Source organism: Larimichthys crocea, chromosome XVI (assembly GCF_000972845.2).
Source record: "Larimichthys crocea isolate SSNF chromosome XVI, L_crocea_2.0, whole genome shotgun sequence".
NCBI classification, from domain to species: Eukaryota; Metazoa; Chordata; class Actinopteri; family Sciaenidae; genus Larimichthys; species Larimichthys crocea.
Window position 1 is genome coordinate 21,366,103 of NC_040026.1, and position 20,089 is coordinate 21,386,191.

Genomic DNA, 20,089 nt, shown 5'->3' on the forward strand with positions numbered 1-20,089 from the left:
ATGTTTCTCCTCTGCTTACGATGTTTTTGTAACTTCTGAGCTCATGTACGCACGCAACAGACGAGAACGTGACGATATTGATGTTTCAGGATGTGCAAAACTTATTTAAAATGACATTCTAGCGATCTTGTCATTTATTTTCATTAGAAACTTTGCAGTGTTTGGATGAAAAGGATATTCCAGCGATTCCTCCAAGTACCACCACAGTGAGGTCACGTACCGTAGCCTATAAAGAAATTCAAAGACGAAGCTACTGGTGGTTATTGACAGTGTTGCGGGTTGAATGACTTAGTGTTAAGGTCTCAGTGTTAAACTGTCTAAATGAGGGACAACTTTCATATTTTTCTGTCATCGTTAAACTAAATTCAGTCAACGTGACCCCTGCTCCAAACTTAAAGAGCAAAGTACAATGTCGTAGTTGTTTAGGTTAACAGGAAATTCATAATCTGATGGCCTGATTTTGAGCTATTGTTCTTTTTAAATGTCAAGTCTTTCAGTATTTTCTGTAGTTCTTCATTTTTAACTTAATATTTAACCTAGACAGACTTGAGGGATACAAAAGGAATAAATGTGATAAGCAGATTTGGTACTAGACTTTATATATTGTCTGAATACATGCAATAATTGGGACTGGATTAGACAACCGCTCTGAATCTTCACATTCATTGCGGGTCGGTTGCAAATTAGTGTGCTAATAAATGTAGTCGATGCACAATCAACTCAAATGTCGAGGACCTGTTTCGCCGTGCTGTCTTGTAGAGAGGTGTGAGCTGTGGTCACTGTTTTTCCACCATGGCAACAATATAAAATCAATTATAAACGTTGAACTGGAGTGTGCGCCTTATAATGTGTTCACTTTTACTTTGTAAAGTTTTGGCCTACACTGTTTTTATGCAGAATGATCAAATAAAACTGCAGCAGTGGCAGATTCTCTGTGTGCTTCTTCGCCTTGTGTTTGATCCATATACGTAATCCCATAAAACTGTCGGCGCTGAAAGCTTTGGGGATACAATCCTAAAGCCTTGAGGTGACAGCACATCCCCAAAGCTGCTACCGCTGGCTGCTACTGCAAAGCAAAAAAAAAGAAAATGCTCAATGCAGGAGAAATGCTGCTTTAAATCTCCTCTCCCAGGCCGTGGCATGTGAATGATGAGACGTCAGAGGAAACAGTGGCTGTACAGTTGCCTGACCACTACTTACTTGTCCATGTTCAGTCTCAGCTCTCATTAACTGGTGTGGCAGCACATTCCTCGTGCTGGAGGAGTGACTGTCTGTCTGCTGCCAGGCTGAGAGGCATTAAAACCTTCAAGGGCTTTCCTAGACAATAACGGCTCACAGTCAGCGTCCGCTCACACTGTAGACTTTATGGGGGAGGTTAAAACATAATTAACATGCAGTGCAGTGGATAGTTTTCACACTGTTTTTGTACATTTTACTGCCTAAACGATTACGAAAATAATAAATATACTAATCGACAATGAAAATACTTAATTGTTGGGGGAAAAAACACATAAGATCATTGATTTTTTTTGGTGTAAGCCTGAATATGAAGCCAGCTGGAAAAACACCAGAATCAATCGTTCCGTTTAAGTCCGTGTAAAGTGAGAATAAATCTGTGTCCTGAGTTTGTCAGACCAAAGAAGAAGGGGAAATACCTCAGCGTGTCATCGAGCCACTCTTTAGGACCGCCCCAAAAAGTCCTGGACTGAAAACTGTTGGAAAAAAGTTTTTTTCAGCAACTATTTAATGTATTTTGAAAGAAATCTCAGAATTGCCTTTACACGGACTGACTGGGTACAAGTTGTGAAGAAGTTTCAGAGCCAGAAAGAATTAAGATTGAGAAAAACTTAGGTGGCCAACATATGACCCGGATTTCCCGAGGTTTAAAATATACACAGGATTACATCATGGTAAAATTGGGAGACTTTAAGTCTATATCTGAAAAATCTGGTTTCGAGAGAGACAAGATTCTTCTAGACAAATCCAGCACTACTATGTAAATGAGGTAAAGGGACGGAGTAAGGAAAAACAATCTGATGTTCATTAAAGCTACAACCCAGAATCCAGCAGATGAATCATTGGGAATCTGTTGTAAAAACAAAAGTAAGAAAGAGAACTGGACATGGAAATCCCCCTGGAGGAATTGTCTCCAATGATTTCAGACCAAGACCACGACCACAAACTCACAAAGTTGGAGAGACGTTTGTTTTTTTATAACCCCCAAAAATAAAATCAAAACAAACTGCACATCAGTTTGTGGGCAATTAATGACTCATATTTTTTTGACCCTGCCCCGTCTTACGGCCTTTCTGGACTCAAGTGTGAGCTACCACCAAGATGATGTCTCCCTTTCCTACAAGGGAAATATGTCAAAGGATAACAGGGACAAATTACTTATTATTTAATTATTAAAAACTCTAATGGTAGCAAGCAAAAAAGGCAAGAATACTTAACTGATGAAATTCTAGTTTACAAGCTGTACTATAGGAATATTATCTCCATTCACCGCCCCTCTAGTTGTCACGGATTCATCCACCAGTCATTAGTTGTTAATGTCCATTTATCTTCCATTAGGACCAACTGGGAGCGTATGGAAGACTGTCGAAGCTATAGAGCGACTGAAGGCTTTAAGATGCTAAGGAGGGGGTCCTGGCCTCCCTGTCAGCCCTCTGACCCCCCTCCCCCCCTCTTTCTAATGTTTGAGGCCCTGGTCACTATGACGACAAAAGAGAAACCGGGACCGCATGATCATGACGGGGGCTTTAAAAAACAGTTTGAGACCCCTTTCGCTTCCTTTGGTAGAGTCTCTGCATAGTTTCAGTCATCTCGAAGTCCAAAGGGGATTAGAGCTCATTCACTTATGTGGAGAGAGTTGGAGGGCAACAAAATGGGCTCCTGATCAGAGGGAAGCAATGACAAGGAGCGGGCTGAGACACTCTTTAAAACATGCAATCTGCATAAAGTTTTTTTACTAGAACCAGATGTTTGTGTAGCTGTTTGAGGCACGCTTTAATTTCTAATGTCTGCGCAGAAAAGTTTGACTGTCGCCCCCTTTTGACGTGCACGTCTTCACGTTAATCTGATTTAACTTGTTTGAATAAGATCGTTTGTATGTAAAAGTCATCTTCCGGTGAAACAATCGTGCTACGGTGAGACAAAGACAAATAAAGAATCAGTTGAGTCCTAGAAGGTAGATGGATTTATCATGTCCAGTTGTTGGTAGAGTTGGAGAGGAGGAGGTCCTCTCTGAAGAGCTGGAGGTCTTCAGGAGGTTTGTGAAGGTAGAGAGGGATCTGGTAGGACGTTCCACCAACAGGGAACAACAGACTAGAAAAGTCTGGATTGACCAAAGCGTACGGGTGTCATTCATTGGAGGACAAACTCTTACCGTTGATATCGTTGGTTGGAGCTTGTATTTAGTTTGAATTCCCGCTATTCAGAAAGGATTACATGTAATAAATATCGTCATGGGCTAAGCAGATTTTCTCGGTGCATAGAGAAAAGACGTCAGATTAATCCTGCAGGCTCGGTTAATTCAGCATTTCCAAACACCACATGTTGCTCCTGCGTAACGTAGCTGTCCTTCATACTGACACTGATGCACTAATTGAAGTACGCAGTATGAATCTTTAACAACACATTTCAAAGTGCATTTACCCAATAACCAAAGAGAATCAATGAGCAGAGCGTTTCTGACTTTCCCACAAGGGAGCCAGCAAATGGACTTTAGATAAGAATGACCTGCTGTATGTTTTATTCTGATACCGTTAAAGCTGTACCACCTCCGTGACGAGAAGAATGCTGTACAACAATTACTGAAATACTAAATACTGCAGTACCAGAGTTGACTTAGCCAGTTATTATGAGTCTAAGCAGGGATAAGCCGAACTTTGAATGTGCTAATTAACATGTGGTAATCGCGGTTAATTCGCAGCAGTTGGCTCTTGGCAGGTTGGACGGTTACTTGGCATGGCCCCTGTCCTAGCAGGTGGAGTCTAGAAATGTGTCTGGCCAGCTTTCTTTCACCTTATTAGCCATCTTCAACAGTAATTACAAACCAGTCTTGTCCTCCAGGTTTAAAGAAAGTGAACAAGGAGGGAAAGTCCAAGTCATAAATCCATCAGTCACAGACTTTCTAGACAAGCCTGAAACTCAAGAACGGGACACGCCCGTTTCGGTCGGATATCCTCCATATTCTGACTCACCGCGATGTTTTCGAGAGCACAACTGAGCTCTGCTGTTTGGTGCACCATGAGCTCATAATCATGCGTCCTCTGTTGGCCATTGTTCTCCAACACAACACCCAAACTGTTTGCACGTCCATTGCTGACATCATAGTCGTCTGTATGTGCCAGTTGAAGTGTCAATATTTACCAGCAGTGCTGCGAGAGTGAGGGAGCGAAGAAGTAAGTGCCTGAGATCTTGTTCTTCCTACGTTGTGTTTTGTGTACTGTTAGATTTAAACTTTAAAAAAACGCCCGTGGTATCACAGCAAGTTCAACCTGTCTCCTTTTCTCTGCGTGTCTTTGTCGAGGTATTCATCCACAGTTATGAACTCTTGAGTTATTCCCAAGGCTGATAAGATGTGTGGAGACAGTGGCCTTTGTTGCTGTCAGGGGGAAATGCCAGCATGTTCGAAGCCATTTTATGTCTCAAATGAAAAGAGAGCCTTTTCTTCTGCTGCCTCATGCCTCACCAGCCTCATGCCCTGGGCCCTGTTTGTGCTGCTTGATTAGGCTTCATGAATGGCCTGTCCTGGTTCACTGTGTGTGGGCCACCGTGGTCCCCTGGGACGTTTGTATGCTTCAGTCTACTGTATCTCTGTTTTTAGTTGTTTTGTGTGTTGGGGACAGGGAAAAATTCCTTGAAAGCGCCCTGGTGAGGAGATTGAACAGCTAGAATTTGACCTTATCGGTGTCCGGGAGAAAAACACGCCGTGCTCCAGGATTTAGTTTCCAAGATAAGATGAGTTCATACAGCAGGAACTTGTTTTTTTAACGATTTGAGACATAACTTGACTCGACTCTGATGATTTGAAGCTCGTCTTGAATGACTTGAGACTTAACCTAAGTCTAAAGGTTCAAGACTTAAGGTGCAACATGGACTTAGTCGTCATGGGCATAGTCTCAAATGACCAGACTTGCTATAAGAAGATGTGACACTTCACTTGGACTAGTCTAGAAAGACTAGAGACCTGCTTTTGGACTTAGAAAACTTAGGACTTGACTTGGACTTTATATTACAAGTCTTGGATTTGTCTGACTTGAACTTAAATGATTTGACACTTGGGAGTGGACCTCAAGTTCTTAACTTAACTTGAGACTTGTTATCACGACACTTACGGTGTCACATGGACTTGAGACTTGCTCTCTCTCTCTAGTTCTAGAAAGAATTGAAGCCTGCTCTTTCTAACTTGGACTACTTTTATTACATGACCCTTCGTTTGGACTTGTCTCTAATGACTCAAGACTCGCCGCCAAAGGCTTGAGAACATGTCTGATGAAGACGTCTGATGTTTTTCCGCCCTCAGAGCGAGTGACCCCTCTGAGCTGCCACCATGGCCCTGGTTCAGGCTCTGCCCATATCTGGTGAGCCCCACAACCCAGGCCACAGCGGAGGGGCCCGCAGGCGACACCCCTCCGGCTCCTCACCCCCCATCAACGCACCGCCTTCCACTCTGGAGCCTATGGGTTCTGTCAGCAGCCTCATCGCCAACCGCCCCGGTCCCTACCAGGACCACCGTTCCGGTGTTGAGCTGGGAGCCAGGGTCCGAAGGCCCACGCCAGGCGCCTCCTGCCTGGGCTCCGAGTCGCCCCAGGACTCCTTACTGGAGAGCATTAAGGAACAGACGAGAACAGAACAGCTCAAGAAACAGAGCTCCACAACGTCCAGCAGGGGGCTGGAGAAGGAGAGCGGGAACGGGAACTATACGTATCTGAACGAGGACTATGTGGGTGACTGGAATGACAACCACGTGATGCCTGCCAGCCCAGGGAGCGACATAGACGAGCTTAAAGAAGGGTTAGGGTTGAATGGGAATATGGGGGGACCTCCTCCAAAACTGATCCCTGTGTCAGGAAAACTTGAGAGGGTGAGTCAAAAAAACTCGAGTAGGTTAAGTTTCATATTACATATTACTTGTTGTAACTGTCCCGTTGTGTATTCCTTCCCTAGAACATGGAGAAAACAGTGCTGCGGCCCACTGCCTTCAAACCCGTCATTCCCAAGAGCCGTACCTCCATGCAGTACCTCTCCCCTCGCCACTGTGCCAACGTCTCAGAAAGCCAAAACAACTTGAACCTGCTCAGCCCCACCCACAGAGACGTGTCGCCCTCCTCCTCCGCCTCTGAGAAATGCAGCTTGTACAGCCGGACCCGGAACAGCGGAGGCGGCAGCAACCAGTCCTGTCAGCTGTCCGACTCCGGACGCAACTCCCTCGCCAGCCTTCCACCTTACAGCAACGCCGCCAGCTACAGTCAGGCGCCGGGAGAGGCCGCTGCAGGCCACCTGGAGCCCTTGAAAAGTGCCCCACCTGTCAGCGGACACGGACACTCCAACTCGGACAGCGGCCGCTCATCTTCCAGTAAGAGTACGGGCTCCGGCTCGATAAGTGGCCGAGGACAACCTCTGTCTGACAACGGGTCCAGCGGGCGCTCCCCTGGCCCGGTGGAGGGTTATGAGGGGGTGGTGAGGGACCTGGAGGACAAGCTGAGGGAAAGAGAGCTGGAGCTGCAGCAACTCCGAGACAACCTGGATGAGAATGAAGCTGCGATCTGTCAGGTTGGCAGAAACACAAAGTTTGAAAGTTTCTATAGCTTCAAATTCATGCCTCATATTTTTTAATATTTGAATTGAGCTCAGCTGGAGAATTTGACACTAAATAACTTTAATTAAGTTTTGTGCTGCACGTCCTCTGACCGCCCTGTTTGTGTTCTGGTTGCAGGTTTATGAGGAGAAGCAGAAGCGCTTCGAGCTGGAGCTGGAGGAGCTGAGACAGGGCTGTGCCACCAGGATGCAGGTGGCCTCGCAGAAGGCCCAGCGAGCCCAGCAGGTGCTTCAGTTGCAGGTCAGAACCTCTGTCAGGTTTTACTACACACACCGTCGATGCTGCCACAGAATGAACTTTTAAAAAGCTGAGTCATTGTACTGTGGTAGCATCTTCCTAATACTTCTGTATTGGAATCCCACGACTTATCTAAATATATTACACCCAGCTGCCACGCTGTGTGAAACTAGGATGGCGGTATATTCTATTTTCTCAAGTGTTGAAAAGTTCATGAATTCTTAAATCCACAAACCAAATGTCACGGAGGATTCGTCTCCTAATAAGAGAAGAAAAAGTATGCAGCATTCAAAATGAGTTCCCTTTAAGACTTGCTGTGACTCGCGTGCATCGATCACGTCAAGAATCGATGTCAGGCTTCTTAAATTTAACGCCTGTCTTTGAAGTCCCGCAGCCCGTCGCACCGGCTCAAACTTCAAGTTATAACATGAATCAATACTAAGTTGTGATCTATGCATTAATAGATTGTTACGCCTGCTTTAGGGTGTAAATCATAAAATGTTGCAGCTTCTCTTCCAACACAGCGTCACTTTTTATCATTAACTGAAGTCTTTTTGCATCACAGTGATGTACACACCTGATTTATTGATATATTTCAATATATTTTGCCATCAAACAAGCAATATGTGTTGTTCAGCCCGTGTTAAATAAAAAGGCTAAATCTGTTTTACCACTGAAAACACACAACCTGTCACACACTGTGCCTTTTAAACCTCGAGCCGTTGAGCTCACGTCCTCCTGTGAACCGCTCTGCCTCACACCGGCTGTGTCCTGGCTGCAGGTGTATCAGCTCCAGCAGGAGAAGAAGAAGCTGCAGGAGGACTTTGCTCAGCTCCTGAAGGAGAGGGAGCAGCTCGAGGAGCGCTGCACCTCCTACGAGCACGAGAAGATCCAGCTGGGGCCCCGGCTGGAGGAGAGCAAGTGGGAGGTGAGCGGCGTTTCTTAGACATTTTATTTCGGTGCATCAATCCGACAATGGCAGCTTCTCTGTGATATTTTTGTTTTTCCCTAATTAAAAATAAAGCTGCAAACGTTGTGTGAATGGATGTTTTGGAGCCTCGTCACAGTCTGACAGGCAAACAACAAAAAGGGGGTTTGTTCGTGCGACAGCAGAGATGCACAAAAGAGGAACTTTGAACAAGATCTCAGAAATAGTTTCTATCATGAGTCACGCAGAAAGTCTGCCTCTGTGTCTTTAAAGGCTCCAGACGCCGGTCGATAATAAATCCGATCTTCTCTGCTGTTTGAGGTAATTCATTACGACGTGAGGAATCATTTCTCGAACGTCTCAGTCGGTGTATCAGATCCCCGAGACTGATGAGCTGATCATGTTTGTCTTTGTCACACTGGGAGGACAGCTCACAGCCTCCTGACTCCTGCTGACAAGAAAAACACGAGCGCTAAAAGAGACAGCATCAGTATTTCCTGTTTTTCTGAGTCTTCTTTGGTAGAGTTTAGTATCTTTGACATCAACTCTGCGACACTGACAGCTATTTTCTGGAGTTTTCTACACCAAACCATTCATCAGTTGTCTGAGAAATTAGGTGTCAGAATAAAGGATGATGAAAGTAACTGTTTATTTTAGGTCTCTTTATTATTTATGACCCTGAGCACCAAAAACTGTTTGCTTTACTCAACTGACTCCTGACTGTTTGCCTCCGCTCCCTCAGGTCTGTCAGAAGTCGGGGGAAATCTCGTTGCTGAAGCAGCAGCTGAAGGAGGTGCAGGGAGAGTTGGCCCAGCGTGTCGGAGAGATCGTTTCACTGCGGGGTCAACTCCGAGAGACTCGCGGCGAGCTGACCAACACCCAGGTCCTCCTCCAGGAGGCCCACGGCACCACCCGGACACGAACCCTGGAGCTGGAGGTGTGCGAGAACGAGCTCCAGCGCCGCAAGAGCGAAGCGGAGCTGCTCAGAGAAAAGGTCGGACGACTCGAGGCGGAGCTGGTTCATCTCAGAGATGCTCTGGCCAATCAGGGCCCGGGAAACAGACAGTGTCAGGTGTTCCAGGAAGCAGAGGAGCACCTGCTCGCCTACGAGAGCGACGAGGCGAAGGCCCAGCGGCAGAGCAGCACCGAGGCGCTGGAGAAAATGAAGGCGCAGATGGACAGGATGAAGTCCGAGCTGACCTTCGAGCGTCAGCGGGCCGAGCAGCAGACGGGAAGCTTCGAGGAGGAGCGCAAGATATGGCAGGAGGAGAAGGACAAAGTTATCCGCTACCAGAAACAGCTGCAGCAGAACTACGTGCAGATGTACCGCAGGAACCGAGAGCTGGAGCAGCTCCTGCAGGAGCTCAGTCAGGAACTGGAGAGCAGAGAGGAGGACGAGGGCAGCGGCAACGAGATCAACTTTGACGAGATCGCCGCCACGGAAATCTGACCCTCGTCTCTCTCCCTCCATGTTTTGATTTGCACTACTGTCAGCTAACTTTTGTTTTTGTTTTGTTTTGTTTTGTTTGTTTTCACCTACATGTCACAGATCTGATCTCTTTTGTGCCGTTAGATGGAAACACATCGTTTAGGATTAAAATGTAAAAAGTGTAAAAGCAGCCACACTTTTTCGTTCGGCCTCGTTGGTCTGTTCTCCGCCGATGACCTCCATTAGTCGTTAGTAGGCCACCACAGTCCTCTGCCCCTCCGTTAACGTCTCTGTTCAGTCATCAGTTGGACCTCTTCCCCAGTTTTAGTCAGTCTGAGTAACTTCTCACAACCTTTATCCATCCCTCCTGTGTTTGCGATGACTCCACCTTCCCCCTGCTGGGTTTTTAGCACCACACGCCCACTGTGTGTGTGTGTGTGTGTGTTAGCAGCCAGCTCTCATTAGTGCAGTTAGTTTGTGACGGCGCCCACGCTGTTGTCGATCGATGGTAAAACGCGGGGCAGCGCACATTCAGCATGTCACGATGAGAGCGAATCAGAGCGATGACAGAATAAACCACTCAAGCCTTTATGTGAATGACATCAACACCAACAAGTGAACAGTCTCAAACAAAAAACCCTACATGGCACAAATGTTTTTATGACTTTAAGTGGACAGAATCAAGTGTCTGGACTCTGATGTTGAGGCGAACAAAGCATAAGCTCCTCCTATCATGAACATCTGTACAGTCTAATGTAATTAAACACAGTAACATCTGGAACAAATACAACCCTAACACCTCACATCCAGTGCAAAGGAGCGTAGTAGTGTTGGAGCGGTGGATCAAATCTTCTAGCGCAGTAATATTGAGATATTTGATATCATGATGTTGGAATCACAGCAGACACTTTGGTGTCTGAAGCAGGAAAAAGTGAAATTACCAAGAATATAAAGAGAGACCCAGAGTCCTGGTACTGTGCGTACTGGTTCACTGTCAGTTTACTGGGACACACAATGGAACAGAGCCTTCGGTTAACAGATTCACCTGTGCTGTTTCCTGCTGTGGAAGGCCGCGATCACACGTACAACATCGCCTGCCTGCGAGGTGAAACGTCGGTTGTTGGTTGTTGGTTTAAGGGATCATCCACACACACGTGTCACCGGTCAAATATTGAACTCCACGTGAGGCAGAGATGCGATCAGGTTTTATAGGTGTGTTGATTTGGCGTACGTGTGAACGCAGCTGAAAAAAGGTCGAAACCACAGAAGCTAAATGGAATTCAGCCAACATTAATTAAATCATTCAAGTCGTGTTGGGAAACTGAAGTTAAACGGATGTTTATCTCTCTTACAAAGTCAGTTAAAGTTTGGTTTTTTTTGGCTCATCAGAAAAAGTCAAATGTTTTGAGCCTGTTTGAAATATTAAATGAAACATTTTAAAGGATTGTAGCCAGCGTTCGGTTGGTTCGTTCTAACTGGGCTGCTGTAGAAACATGGCATGCTCTGTGAAATAAAGATAGATATAAATAATTCAGATTTCAGGTGAATAAAAACAGAGTTCTGCATATTGGAATAAAGTCTGAAAATAAATCTGAACCTTTGAGAGTCACGGCAGATGTTAAAGTACAGATGTTGTACAGTATTCCTGCTGTTACATCATTTACCACTAAAATAAGTGTCGCAGCACTAAAGCACACGCACAGAGACAAATGACAGATTGATCACCGTGTGTGACACGTTTTACTTTGCACTGCATGACGGGTGTTTTGGTGTAAACTCCTCTGACCACGGCGTGACTGTTCCCCCACCGAACCTTTCCAGTAGAAGATCTGTCGTGTATTTTTCTTTCTGTTTTTGTTCCTCTCTTACTGCTGATCGAATTCTCGTCCTCTGTAAATAAACCCCCCCCCTCGACAAATCAGAAAGTTTTCTTCCAGAAATTTAAAAAAAACATAGCCACTGTGAATAGACCAAAGCAATGTCGCACATTATATTTTGCTCCTACAGATATGATGCCTGTATATTAATGTTTGTGTGGATGTTTGTTCCGGTTCCTCAGTATAATTTTATAATCCACAATATTTGTATGAAGACATTAAATGTATATTTTCATGCTGTACATTTCTTGAACAAACCTACTATGTTTTTAATTAAAAAAAAGACTAAATTTAAAATCGCTGTGTGTCGTTCTAACTGCACCAAATTACACACACCCCAAATGTTGAGTTTTTCCAGAAATAAGATTAAGTTTATTTTTGTGATTTCCTCCAATGGCATCCTGCGTTTTTTTTATCCTACAGTACTCGTGTTTATGTTGAGGCGGCGTGTGTCCGCCCTCTGCAGGTCAACATTTAGATTACAAGCCACAACTTCAACAGCATGGAGTCAGATTTTCTTTTTTTAAACGCATGTTCAGTCTTTTTTTTTTTTAAAAAGGCACTCCGGTTACAGTTTGTCATCAGAAGCATTGACCGCTGATCCATGACACATCTACTCGTGTAAAAAGGAAGTCGTGTTCTCGACAGGCGTTGGCTCCTGGGTTGTGATGAGTGAAATATTAAAGGCAGCAGGAGCACCATTGTTTCATGGTTTCAGGCTTCGAGGTTTCAGTTCATTACTGTAAATGTCTTTGTGAGGCCATCACCAGTGTCTTTAACATGAATGGCAAAAATTACATGTCTGTGTGTGTTTGAGCCGGAGTTCTCTGAGTCTGCTTTCAAAAGTTTTTAGGGACTTTGACCACAAACACCATGGGGTCTTTGGCCTTGTTACTGAAGGCTTTTCGGATGATGTCCACAGCGTTCTGGTGGGTGACTCCTCGCAGGGCGACTCCGTCCACGGACACCAGCTCAAATCCAGCCTGAGGACACGAAAGAGTGAGTCAGATACAGCAGAAATAAAACGCACTTTGACTTTTGTACGTTTAAATTCAACGTACAAAAGGTGGTAATGCGGTTTATCTGGGTCCAGGTCATGATAATCTAACTATCATCAGAAATTATGATAAATTCTGTTGGTTTTCCATCATACTTTCATACTTTGGTTGGTATTAAATCACCTTGAGCACTTCGCAGGTGGAGGCGGCTCCTCCAGGAAATATCTTCTCGATCTTCACCACCGGCTGAACCTTCGACTCCATCCCACCAGATATACTGATGCCTGAAACATCGAGACAACACGAGAGGGAGTCGGTCACAGTTTCACCTGCGTGCTAGACACCAGACACAGGTAATATGACCTAAATATGTACAGTTAGAGAGACGAGTATCTCAAAACAGATTGTGCTATGTTAAATATATTTCAGACACATTTACCCAGGGACTGTTTGGTCTTGGAGATGCTGACAGTTTTGAGCATGTACTCCTGTTCAGGTTCGGAGCCGTTGAGTCCGTTCTCCGGCGTGGCCTGGTGTCCGTTCATCTGTTGATCTGAACCTGAGCTGAACACCTGAGACAGCGGTGGTCGACTCCTGTGAGCGGCGCTCTGCAGCGTGAACACGCTTTCTTTACTCCGGTCTCCACTCTTCTCCTTTTTGCTCTTGGAGTGGCCGTTTCTGAACGGCGACCTTCCTCTGTCTGACGTCGCGTGAAGGGAAACCTCGTCGAAGTGGACGGAGCGAATCGTGCCGATGTCCGACCGCACAGGGGGGCGGGGGTCGTCGCTGCGGGCCAGCAGCCAGTTGGGGAGCATGGCGCTGGTGGACGGGGATCTACGGTCTCTGGACTCGTTATATCCGTCCACGGGGATGTCCAGCAGCGGGGTGAAGGACCTGGACGTGTGGTGAGTCCTCTCCCGGGGCGCTGACAAACTCAACTTCTCCAGCTCTTCCAGCAGGTGGCTCTCTTTCTCCACCTCCTCAGTATTGTGGAGCTCAAAGCCGCCTCTGTAATCTGGAGGGAAAACATTGTTCATGCTTTGTGCAGTTTTCCTGGCTTAGGTTTGACAACTTCTTTCTTTTCTTGGCAGATAAAGACTTCCACAGGCTTGAGTACAAATATTAATAATCAGAAAACACCTGTTTACCATCATCAAAAACACCTTTTTAAGAAGTAAAAAGTCTCCAGTGAAAATCCAGGATTAGTTTTATGTTTAAAATCTAAAACCGACCTGGGATCGGAGTGATGAGGCGCCGTTTGGGTGCTCGACCCGATGTGGGAGAGCGCAGCGGAGGCGTTCGGACTACAACACAGAGAGGACAGAGATTATTTGTGGATTCGTGTTGGATGTTTGTTAAAGTTGCTGCTCAGATTTTAAATCGCACGCACTCGAGCGATACTTGAGGAGATCATAGGCCTCGACTTCGATGGCGGTCACCATGTTGTTGAACGCCGACAGGTCCGGAGGAGGAAGCAGCATCCTGAGGAAAAATGAGAAAATGCTGAGTCATTTTCATTTGAATGAGTCATCAGCGCGGATTTGAGAAGATTATCCTGAAATCCTCTTCTGGCAGTTTCTGTTTGGATTTACAGTTTATCCACGCTTACAACACGCAGGCAGAGAAAACTCTTCACGATGTTTCAGAGTTCCTTCTCCTCGCTCGGCTTACCTGACCTCCCTCAGCAGAAGAAGCTTCTCAGGTCTGTCCAGCACGACCAGCAGGTGGCGTATCAAGTTCTCCACTGACCGCTCTGCTATGTACTGTTAAAGAAGAGCACGGCCAAACTTAGCATGCAAACTTAACGTCTCGGTGTCATCAGTGTCATCAGTGTCAGCTTCTCACCCTTCGGCAGGTCTTCATCACGGCAGCCACCTCCTCCTCCGTCAGCAGCCTGCGCGCCATGTCCTCCACCACTCCGAGCATCTCTGAATTTGGCATCACCTCTGAAAACATCACACAGAAGATGTGGACTTCGGATTTTAGTATCAGTATTAACATAAGATTAAATCTACGACAAGCATTTCTGCAGCCACCTTTGGAGCGTCCCCTGGACGTGTCCCTCCTGCGTGCGCCCCTGAATAGCAAGTTGACGAAGGTCTTGGAGCGCTGCAGGGTGCTCTTCTCCTCCGGGTCCTTCCCTTTCTGCTTCTTCTCCTTCTTCTGCGTGATCTCTACGAGTGGATAGCAACAGTCGGGTCATTTATGCAGTTCAACCGAATCTCTTCGACGTCAACCTGCTCTTTCCTCGCCACTTCACCTGCCACGGTGACCTGGCTCTGGGACCTGGTGATCGGTCGGCTCGGCCTGCTGAGCGCCAGCAGCACGGCCGTCTTGGGGGACTCTTTGGGGCCCCCGGCCTCGCGGATCATCGTGTCTCTGAGCAGAGTGGTACGACCCAGGCTGCGAGTGGTGTCGGCGCCCGCCGTCTCAGTTTGCTCTGACTCAGACCTGAATAAATAAAAAGCACCATGATCATATCTGCTCTGCAAGCGAACACGCTGTTGTGTAAAAGAGACAATTTAAGAGCCTCAAACAAGTAAGATGTCGATGAAACACTGTGCTGTTTCAGCCTGACCTCTGGTCCTCCGTGGAGATGCAAACATCCACCATGGCTGAACCAAACGGCAAAGTGGGAGGGAACATGACCTGCGACAGGCCGCTCAGAGAGCTGACCGGAGTCCCGGACGACAGAGAGGAGGCCGAGGAGTTGGACTCTGACCCCTGGGAAGATTTCTGAGCACCGTTGGCCACTGAGGAAGAACAACAAGAGATCGGCGTCTGAGCTTATCGCCGAGTGTCCTGTGTTCTCCGCAGATTCACAGATAGACGTGCAGAGACAAAAACACAAACAGAAAGGCTCACATGACACTTCGGATACATACGCTTATTGAGCCACCTGTATTCTGCCACCATCTCCTTATAGGCAGGGTATCGTCCTGCTTCCTGTGAAGATATGGACACAGATATGCAAATGAGATACAGTGGAGAGCTTGAAACTTTTATGGGATCGCTATATTTGATAAAGAGTAACCCTAGAAGCGTGCAGAGGTCCCAAACCGTACACCTCCACCTCAAAGAGAAAACACACTTTCCTTCGTGACTTTCTAGTAACCTTTGATAGTTGGGATGCTTTCTAACTTCTAGTGCATGTTTCAGTTTCCACGGGGACCAAAGCGAGGGATCCCGACACGAAGCTCGCACAGAACGCGGCTCTAAGCTTTGATCAGCACCTGATCCCGGCTGCCTGGTGAATAATGCACACGGCCTGGCTATTTTTCACAGCGCGAAACCCAAGCTCCGACAAGTAAAGTGAGCGAGGAATATTACGACTGCGTGCCAGCTGTCGGGCCCTGCCACACAAACCGCCGCTGCATGTGCGCCGACGCGGCTCGGGTAGTTTGTGGTTTGGTTTTTTTTTGGTACATGTGACAGAATTAAAGATGGAAGGTAGGAAACGGGTCAGAAAGTTAATGCACGCCGGGTCATCTAACCGAGGCGGTAATGAAAGAGCCGACATGCTTTCTAATAGTCGACATGGAACCTGATACACCCTCTTCAGCTGAGACGTTACTTCTGCTGACAATGAAAGCTCCCACTTCTTCTTAACAACACACCTCTTCCATTAGAAGTCACCAACAGATGAGAAGCACGAGATCATTTCTTATTTTTCTTTAAGATTCGAGAACTTCACCCTCCTAGAAAACTGTTTTAATGCTGACTTCTGTTTCTCTTAACTCCACAGATGTACCCGGAGGCTGAAATTTGTTCATTTTAAATATAAAAACAGTTCGTCAGCTTCACTTTATATTTACTCCCATATCAGCTGAAAGTGTTTTTTTACCATGTTATCTTTTTAAAAAAGGGTCCGGTGTGTCAGATTTAGGCGCCTCTCTTTACAGAATGGCAGAAATTAAATTAAATATGCATAACTGTGGTTTAATTACTGTATAATCACCTAAAAATAATATGTTTCTATTACCTTAGAATAAGACTTTTATAACTACGGACGCTGCAGGTCCACCACCGTGTTTCTACAGTAGAAACCTGTTTTCTTCTTCATGTGAGGAAGGCGAAGTCACGAAATCCTGAACATTGATCCTCAAAGTACAGTGTTAAGAAATTATATTTGATACGAGGATATTTACAGTTACAGACGATATAAACTGCGCAAAATGAAGCAGATAACGGAATAATACGATTCCCCGTACAGGTGGTTCTACATCTTCAACAAACTATATTAAGGCGAGGAAAAATATAATCTTTCTGCTTCTTGTTTTATGTATTGGTGTCAATTCTGTTTGTTCTTCCATTTCTTGATTTAAAACATCGACTGCAGAAGGAACAACAGAAAATGAGTTTTCACCTCCTGAAAATATTTACTGCAGGAGCAGAAAAGAAGCAATCACTTGCAAATGTTTACAGAACGATCCACCTACAGTAGATAATGCTCGAAATCATCATGAGAGAAACTGACTTTCCTATTAAAAGATTACAAGATTAAAATCAAATCTAACTTTGTAAAGCCGTCTAAACAGCTGCTGTCCATAATCCATGATGCGTTTCATTATTTCACCTTGATGGTCAGCATGACATGCGTGTGGCTCTTCAGCACCTCCACAGCATTACTGTGGCTGATGTCCTCAAAGCTCACTCCGTTGGCCGCCAGGATCTGGTCCCCCATCTTTATTCCATTCTGCTCAGCCAGACCGCCGGGATCCAGCCTGAAGCAACGAGACAGGACGCGGTGAAGAGGCGGTGAAGAACGTGAACAGTAACGCGGTCTTAAAAGGCGGAGGTGTTTACTTGGAGACGTAGATGCCCAGACCGAACTCCTTCCCCCCGCGGATGTTGAAGCCCAGGCAGTAGTCGTCTGAGGTGGTGTAAAGGTGCACGATCCTCTGGAGGGCGCTTCCTGAGCTGGTCTCCGACGGCGTCCGTCCGCTCTCCTCCACCACCATACGCCTGTGTATCAAGTCCACCCTGGAAGATTTTCCAGCTGGTTAGAGTTTGATACTTTTGTAATAAACTGAGTTCATGTCAACAGGAGTAGCTCCTCCTTCTCACCAGGTCGTCTTCTCCTTGGAGTAGCGGATGCCGGGAACTTTGCCCACGCGTCTCACCACCATCCTCAGCCTGTTGTTGCCCGTCAGGACCTTCACGGCGCTGCTCATCGTGATGCTCTCCAGGCTGATGCCGTTCACCTCCACCAGTTTATCACCTACAAGCAGGCCGGCTTCCTCTGTGAGCAGACACACAGCAAACATCACTCTCTGCAGTCACCTCATGATAAATCACGTTATTTCCACATCGCGTCGGTTTACCCGCGGTGCTGTCGTCCTCCACCTTACTGACAAAGATGCTGAGGCCGTGTTCAGAGCCTCCGCGCACGCTGAAGCCGAGCTTGCCGTCCACACTTTTATCCACTGTGATCGTGTGGAGGTCCTCGCTGTCATCTCCACCTAGAGAAATAGAATCACATGGATGTTGAGCCGTTAATGCTCAGAAATCTCAGCTGCGTCATAATTATGAAAAGGTCAAGCTTGTATCTGAACATATCGAATGATAAACTCTGTAAGATAAGAAACTTTCATGAAATCCACATGACAGAACCGAGGAGGCGATCATAAAATTGTTGACATGCTCCCCAAAAACTTCCCGTCAATTATGAGTATGCATCATGTGATCTGCAGACTTTACGCCCTGGATTTCACCTCTCAGGCAATAAAGAGGTCGCCTATCTTATTGCCTGAGGTTTACGGTAAAAATCTGGCAGCTTCGGTTGCCAGAATTTTATCATAATATGGTATGATAACTTTTTCTAATATTACAAGAAAAGGATGTTACTATTGTATCACGTTGGACTTATTCCATATTTTCTGTCTTTGTCAGTAGATTGAAGAACTGCCAAACCATAAGACTGTAAAGTATACCATTAAATATTAGTGTTTTACTGTACAGTTAACAGTCTAATATAAAACACTGCTTTATTCTGTATAAACTTGCTTTAAATGCCGTATAAATAACGGTTTTGCCAAAAGCTAAAAAAACAACTGGCAGCTGTGGTTTCCAGAATATTACCGTAATAAATACAATATAACCTTTTCTAATATTACAGTGAAAGGTAATTAATACTGATGATTGCACATTAAGGTTGGTGTTTTAGTCCATATTTTGAAATGTCTGTAGATTTTTACGGTGAAAAACTGCCAAACCACGACAGTAAGACTGAATATTACAGCGCTTTACTGTATATTAAACTAAATACTACTTTATTCTGAATAAACTCCCTTAAAATGCAGTTTAAATAAAGGTTCTGAAATATGACTGTTTGACAGTAAAACAGTTTCAGGATGTATTTTACTGTCATTGTTTGGCAGTTTTCACCACTTACACTTTTATTTACAGTTGAGATTCTTTTAAAAAGGATAACAGACTTAAATGTTGATCAAAAACCTGGTTGTAAATCTTCAGTGAGTTAGTGCAATAATAATAATAAAAAAACATAACTTTGTATTCATTGCACTCACTTTGTTTGTATGTTGACATATTATCTCATGTATTGTTGCCGCCTGAGGCGTGCACATAAAGATGTGTCAGTGATCAGTATAATGCTGTATCACATTAAGTATTAAGTCTAATAAAAAGAACTCCAGCGTCTCGTCTGCAGGCGGCTGCAGGCTGTAATATGCACTGCAGCCCAACCTCTCCTTACCATCCACAGGAGAGTTGATGAGGATGACCCGGCCCATGGGTGAGGAGGATCGGATTCCACGTCTGCGCTGCTCCTTCTTCCGTAAGAGGTTACGCGTAGCCGTGTGTGACCCTTGGGTCCCGGGGGTCTTCTCCCTACGGGACGGGTCTGACGAGTGAGCCATGGAGGCTGTCGGGGTCCCCTTTCACACGCACTCCACCTCAGGGGGCTCAGCTCCGGGTGGAGGAGACTAGAGCGGCACACAGCAGAAGGAAGTGGACCCTGAGGCGTGTTCCCTGCATGCTGACGCTTGGATTATGTTCACAACATTGTGTTTTCTCATGGTGCACACTCACAGATGCAGGCTCGTTGGGGACATGCTGGCTGACTCTTTGGTCCATTCTTGCCCATGATGCATCTCTCTCTCACCTGTCTGAGCCTCACAGGGAGAGAAGTGGATAAATAAAAACACAGTGACACATCTATGCATGCTTTCAATCTTTAATCCAACATTTCATTTCATTGCAGCTCACATTACATCCAACAAATATGCAGTATTTGTCAGTGCAGAGGGTTTGTTTAGCTCGGGCCTGACCCACTTAGGAGTCAGGGCGTCACATGGTGTTGATGCCATGGTTACATGTCACTGAAGTTAACCCGTGATAACACGAGTGTCCTCATGTCGTCACCTTGGGGTTCCCCTAAACATCTCATTGAGTTTCAGCACCACGGACAGCCAATGACAGCGCGCCAATATTAGTGTTAATTAAGTCTATGTGCGCCTTAATTCACTGCGTAACACCTGACACCTGTGGTTAATAAATATGACCCCCCCCCCAAAAAAAAAGACGCATTTACTTACCACACATTTTACGTTTCAGGCAGCTCTTCTTAAATATTTCTCGACAGCAGGGACAGAAAACTGAAAAAGAAAATGAGTAAAATTCAGCCCATGTTCTGTGAGTGAACTAAACTGAGGCGGCTTGTTGGCCTACCTGAGTCCATGTTGTGCAAAATGATCCGACGCACCTGGACATTTCTCTCTCGAGTAAAAAGACCCGCCCCCATGACGCGCGTCGATTGGTCGGACTGTGCGTTAA

The 20,089-nt window shown here is 45.7% G+C and overlaps 2 protein-coding genes across 7 annotated transcripts in view; one reads left to right on the top strand and one right to left on the bottom strand.

Annotated features, from left to right (window-relative positions):
- The window catches only part of LOC109139384 (leucine zipper putative tumor suppressor 2 homolog), a 28,975-nt gene extending 17,630 nt beyond the window's left edge, over positions 1 to 11,345 (top strand). For 2 of the 3 annotated variants that reach the window (XM_019262831.2, XM_019262833.2), the window contains 5 exons: positions 5,531 to 6,091; positions 6,175 to 6,780; positions 6,944 to 7,066; positions 7,845 to 7,991; positions 8,734 to 11,345. In XM_019262831.2, coding sequence (XP_019118376.2) covers positions 5,558 to 6,091; positions 6,175 to 6,780; positions 6,944 to 7,066; positions 7,845 to 7,991; positions 8,734 to 9,441 — 2,118 coding nt within the window. In that variant the 5' untranslated portion in view covers positions 5,531 to 5,557 and the 3' untranslated portion in view covers positions 9,442 to 11,345. Of the gene's footprint in view, positions 1 to 4,348; positions 4,407 to 5,530; positions 6,092 to 6,174; positions 6,781 to 6,943; positions 7,067 to 7,844; positions 7,992 to 8,733 lie in introns of those variants that run through there. The other variant, XM_019262832.2, reaches the window with a different exon arrangement.
- On the bottom strand, positions 9,987 to 20,052 carry LOC104928475 (PDZ domain-containing protein 7). Of its 4 annotated transcripts, none has more exons than XM_027289048.1 (19): positions 20,019 to 20,052; positions 19,852 to 19,911; positions 19,346 to 19,422; positions 19,011 to 19,239; positions 17,620 to 17,757; positions 17,363 to 17,537; positions 17,102 to 17,278; positions 16,872 to 17,019; positions 15,181 to 15,241; positions 14,874 to 15,048; positions 14,556 to 14,746; positions 14,332 to 14,469; positions 14,141 to 14,241; positions 13,967 to 14,058; positions 13,686 to 13,777; positions 13,528 to 13,599; positions 12,735 to 13,310; positions 12,479 to 12,579; positions 9,987 to 12,280 (listed from the first exon to the last, which is right to left on the bottom strand). In XM_027289048.1, exons 4-19 carry the CDS (start codon positions 19,171 to 19,173, stop codon positions 12,137 to 12,139), a joined length of 2,544 nt encoding a protein of 847 aa, XP_027144849.1. In that variant the 5' UTR covers positions 19,174 to 19,239; positions 19,346 to 19,422; positions 19,852 to 19,911; positions 20,019 to 20,052; the 3' UTR covers positions 9,987 to 12,136. The 4 variants fall into 4 exon arrangements, with proteins under 4 accessions (XP_027144849.1, XP_019118375.2, XP_027144850.1 ...); XM_019262830.2 differs by having other exon boundaries at positions 19,985 to 20,047; XM_027289049.1 differs by having other exon boundaries at positions 19,346 to 19,428; positions 19,985 to 20,047.
- Between the last annotated feature and the right edge of the window lie 37 nt (positions 20,053 to 20,089).